This window comes from Dipodomys ordii, unplaced genomic scaffold (assembly GCF_000151885.1).
Source record: "Dipodomys ordii isolate 6190 unplaced genomic scaffold, Dord_2.0 Scaffold1, whole genome shotgun sequence".
Lineage (NCBI taxonomy): Eukaryota > Metazoa > Chordata > Mammalia > Rodentia > Heteromyidae > Dipodomys > Dipodomys ordii.
In genome coordinates, this window is record NW_012267217.1 from 24,215,549 (window position 1) to 24,220,093 (window position 4,545).

Consider the following 4,545-nt stretch of genomic DNA (forward strand, 5'->3'; position numbering starts at 1 on the left):
TGACCTTTTCTGCTTGACTCATACATATACTAGATATTGCAAATAAGGGAAACCATGGGACCTATGTTTCTTTGGGCCTGGCTTACTTCACTTAATATGTTGGTTGTTTTTTAAATACCTGTGCGTGTATATACATTTCTAGGGTTATTACAACAAAACCTTTTTTAATGTATGCTAATAAACATGAGAAAAATAAATGCATGCGCATGATCCCTTTGCAGATAAAATGCAGCCTTTAATAAGTTCTAGAACAGTATGTGTAACTCTAGGTGGTGTATGTTTGTCTCTTGCAGGTTCGCAGTGGCTGTGCCTTTATGGTCCACGTATGCCAGGATGAGCACCAACTTTATAATGAATTTTTTACAAAGCCGACGTCAAAATTAGAGTAGGTGGTACATAGAACTAAGCTTTTGTTGAGAAGATTTAATTTATTACTTGTCATAATAGACTAGTAGATTATGGAATATTATTCCAAAATTAACTTCATTGTTTTAACTTTTTTGTGTATATGAACAGAATATTGTCAGGTGGAACAATGATTATTTTCTTGAAATAAATGTGTAGTTGAAAGGCCAACATCTTTTCTTATTTTCTGTAGTACAGTTGTGGAGACAATAGCAATTGTGCAATGACAGCAAGAATTCTCTCCAGGGAACTAAGTCCCAACAAGTCAGTCATTACTTCTAGTAAATATGTGATTCTAGTATAGGATATTAAAACAGACATTACTGAATAATGCTTTTCTTAATTTTCTCTGAGTGTCTTTCAGAATCACTGTGTCAGATACTTGATTTCTTTATGTTTGTTATTTTTAACTCATAAGGTTTTAAGATTATGATTCTTACTATGAGGAAGAGAAAAACGTGTTTTATGGTTTTTGGGCAATCACTTCTGGTGAAATACTGTATACAGAAGAGTACTGTTGACTATATGACAGATATTGACAGCCTAAATTTTTTTTTCAGATGTTTCAAATTTCTCAGTCTTTGGTATATGTTAGGGTACTTTGGCTTTTGTTTATATCTAAACGTGTTTGTGTTCCTTTTTTCCCCCTCTGGTGGAAAATACCATTTGATTTGCAATGAAGTAAAATGTAAAAGGTAATCAGATCTTGAAAAATAATTTTTCTTTTGAAAAGACATGTAGACCAGTAACTGGTGGCTCATGCCTATTATCCTTGTTAGTCAGGAGACTAAAATCTGAGGATTGTAGTTACAAGCCAGCTCAGCTCTTACCTCCATTTAATAACAGAAAAAGCCAAAAGTGGAGCTGTACCTCAAGTAGGAAGAGTGCTAGCCTTGTGCATAAAAGCTCGGGGATAGTTCTCAGCCTCAGAATTCAAGCCTCAGGACCAGAAAAAAAAAAGAAGACATAATAATTGCTCAAATAGGGCTGGGAAGTTGGCTCAGTGGTAAAGCGCTTGCCTTGCATGCATGAGGCCCTGGGTTCGATTCCCCAGCACCACATAAGCAGAAAAAAAAGCCGGAAGTGGTGCTATGGCTCAAGTGGTAGTGTACTAGCCTTGAGCTGAAGAGCTGAGGGACAGCACCCAGGCCCAGAGTTCAGGCCCCACGACCGGACCCAAAAACAAAAAAAACAAAAAAAAACAAAACAAACAAAAATAATTGCTCAAATAAATAAATGTTGTAATAGGCTATTGACTTTGAGGCTTTAAAGCAAAAAGTTTATAAAACAAAAGATGCTATTTTTCAGTACATATTTATTTGTCAAGAAGAAATCAATGAAGTTTTAAAAATATTAGAAAAATCCTGAAAAAAGATCACTATTCATAATTATATTTTGTTTCATTTTAGTGAGCTTTTGGAGAAATTGTGTGTGTCATTGTATGATGTCTTCAGGCCATTGATCATTCACGTTATTCACTTAGAGACTTTATCAGAACTTTGTGGGATTCTTAAAAATGAAGTTCTTGAGGATCACGTTCAGAATAATGGTAAATACAGAGAAGTCATCATTTTAAAGATACTTTTAATTATATCTGTGGCAATGTGGATTTGAAAAATACTAGATTTTTATTTTCTCTCTTACTCCCTAACTAAATATTTAATATTTTGGAAGTGTTTGGTGGTACTGAAAATTGAACACAGAGCTTTGCTCTTTCCAGGCAACTTAACTTCTCTTACTACTTTAGCTGTAATCCCTAACGCTTTTGTTTGTATTTTGTTTTTGAGATAGGGTCTCCCTAACTTTTCTCAGAGTTGGCATTGAACTCTCAAACATCCTGCCTACCTACTTCATGATCTTTCTTCTTATGTGTCTTGCGTAGCTGGGATGACAAGTGCGTGCCACCATACCTAGTTTCATACTCATGCACAGTAATGTTAAAAATACTTTTATTCCATCCCAGGAAGAAGGGTTAACAGTTTATTCCTTATGAATTAATTTTTTTTTTCAATACTGAGTTTGAAGCTAGGGCCTTGAACATGCTAGAGAAACATTTTGCCACTGGAGTACAAGCCTGACTCTTTTGTTTTTGAGGCATAGTCTTGGTACGTTTGCTTGGGCTGGCCTCAGACTATAAATCCTCCTGCTTTTTCCTTCTAAGTAGCTGTTTTTACAGGCATGTACCACTCTGCCCAGCTTAATCCCAGTTTTAAAATTGTGGGAATTAAAAATTTTTTAAAAGTCATCAAGTCATACAGGAATAGCAAGCAGCTACAATTCCTGCAGCAAAAGTGGTTCATGATGTTTCTGAGCAATTTAGTAGTACTTTTGCTTATTTATAAGTAGTTTCATAAAAGAATGGATGCTTGCATTTTTTTTTTTAAATTATTAGCTGAACAACTAGGAGCATTTGCAGCTGGAGTAAAGCAAATGTTGGAAGATGTACAGGAACGGCTTGTGTACCGAACCCATATCTACATTCAGACGGATATCATGGGCTATAAACCAGCTCCTGGAGACTTGGCGTATCCTGATAAGTTAGTCATGATGGAGGTAGAGTTTCCTGACTTCATTGCCTTTCTGTCTCCACATAGTTTTTCTGTCTTATACCAGTTAAGATTTAAAAAAAAAAAAATCTCACTCAAAGTGTAAAATTAACCTTGCCATGACACTCATAGGAAATAAAACGAAAAAATAGTGAACACAAATCATTTGTTGTCTGTAAATTACATTTTCTATTCATTTCTTTCCTCCTTACCAGGACATATTCTGTGTGTGTGTGTGTGTGTGTATTTTGATATTCTGTGTGTTTGTGTGGATTTTGATCCAGATCTCCTTGCCAGACCTTATCTTTGTCAAATGCTTAACTTGAGGTACATTCTCCAGCCTTTTATTTATATTTTAGTTTTGAGATAAAGGCTTGTTAACTTTGCCCAAGTTGTTCTTAAATTCAGTATCCTCCTACCTCACCTGTTGAGTAGCTGATATTACAGATATACACTACTATGCCAGCCTTTTTTCTTACTTTATAAATTGAATTACTGCTTCCTGTAAGTTTTCTTTGTAAGTAGCATAGAAGGATTGAAAACATAAGAAGCCACTATCATTGATATTTACAGTCTGCATTTAAATTTCCTTAGTTGTTCTTCAAATGTCTTTTATAAAGAGAAGAGACTAAAAAGCATATAAAGTGGAATCCACACAAGTTATCTGTGTTGCATTTGTTTTTCTTGTCTATATAATCTCTTTCAATCAAATTAAGATTTAGTTCTTCTACATTGATTTTTATTTTCATACCACTGACTTTTTAGAGGAAAGCAAACCACCTTTATTATAAAATATACCACATTATACATTTGTCTCCCCTTACTTAGATTCAGGATCAGTCTTTTTGGTGAGAATACTAGCTGTGTATGCTTTCTACTTTATTACATCAAAGGCACATAATGTCAGGTTGTTCTACTAATTGGTAAGGTGGTGAATTTTTTCCCTTTGTAATTAATAAATACTTAGGGTATGATGCTTTACTTTATGTTAGTTCCTTAACATCTTCCAGTTAGTTCTTATTGCCAAACACTGTTGAAAACTAATGTTCCCTGTGATTTCTCTATGCAGCAAATTGCACAGAGTTTGAAAGACGAACAAAAGAAGGTACCTTCAGAAGCTTCATTTTCAGATATTCGGTTAGAAGAAGCAGAGTCTAACAGTCTAACAAAGTCTGGTATGTTATGGTGTGTTAACTTCCAGCATTTATTCCTTCAGTTAAAAAAAACATTTATTGAGGACTTGGGTCCCTGGCATGAAAAACAGCTTATGCTTTTGAGGAGTCAATGGTTATGGGTGAACTTGGATGAACTCTGAACATCATTCAGTGGTGAGGGAAAAGCTGATTGGATAAACAGGAAGTCCCTAAACCACGTGTGATCTTTGGGGTATGAAAATTAGGAAAAGAAACGAGCTGTTAGTACAAGCAGGTAGGGTCAGTGTGAGATGTGGCATCTGAAAGCTGGAGGCAAAGAAATCAGATTAAGATAGCTAGAATAAGCCGGGCGCTGGTGGCTCACGCCTGTAATCCTAGCTACTCAGGAGGCTGAGATCTGAGGATCACGGTTCAAAGCCAGCCCGGGCAGGAGAGACTGT

The 4,545-nt window shown here is 35.6% G+C and overlaps 1 protein-coding gene across 1 annotated transcript in view; it reads left to right on the forward strand.

Annotated features, from left to right (window-relative positions):
* The window catches only part of Cog3 (component of oligomeric golgi complex 3), a 68,109-nt gene that overhangs the window by 31,581 nt on the left and 31,983 nt on the right, over positions 1-4,545 (forward strand). The window contains exons 7-10 of the mRNA XM_013010991.1: positions 270-385; positions 1,815-1,954; positions 2,798-2,958; positions 4,021-4,126. Coding sequence (XP_012866445.1) covers positions 270-385; positions 1,815-1,954; positions 2,798-2,958; positions 4,021-4,126 — 523 coding nt within the window. The remainder of the gene's footprint in view (positions 1-269; positions 386-1,814; positions 1,955-2,797; positions 2,959-4,020; positions 4,127-4,545) is intronic.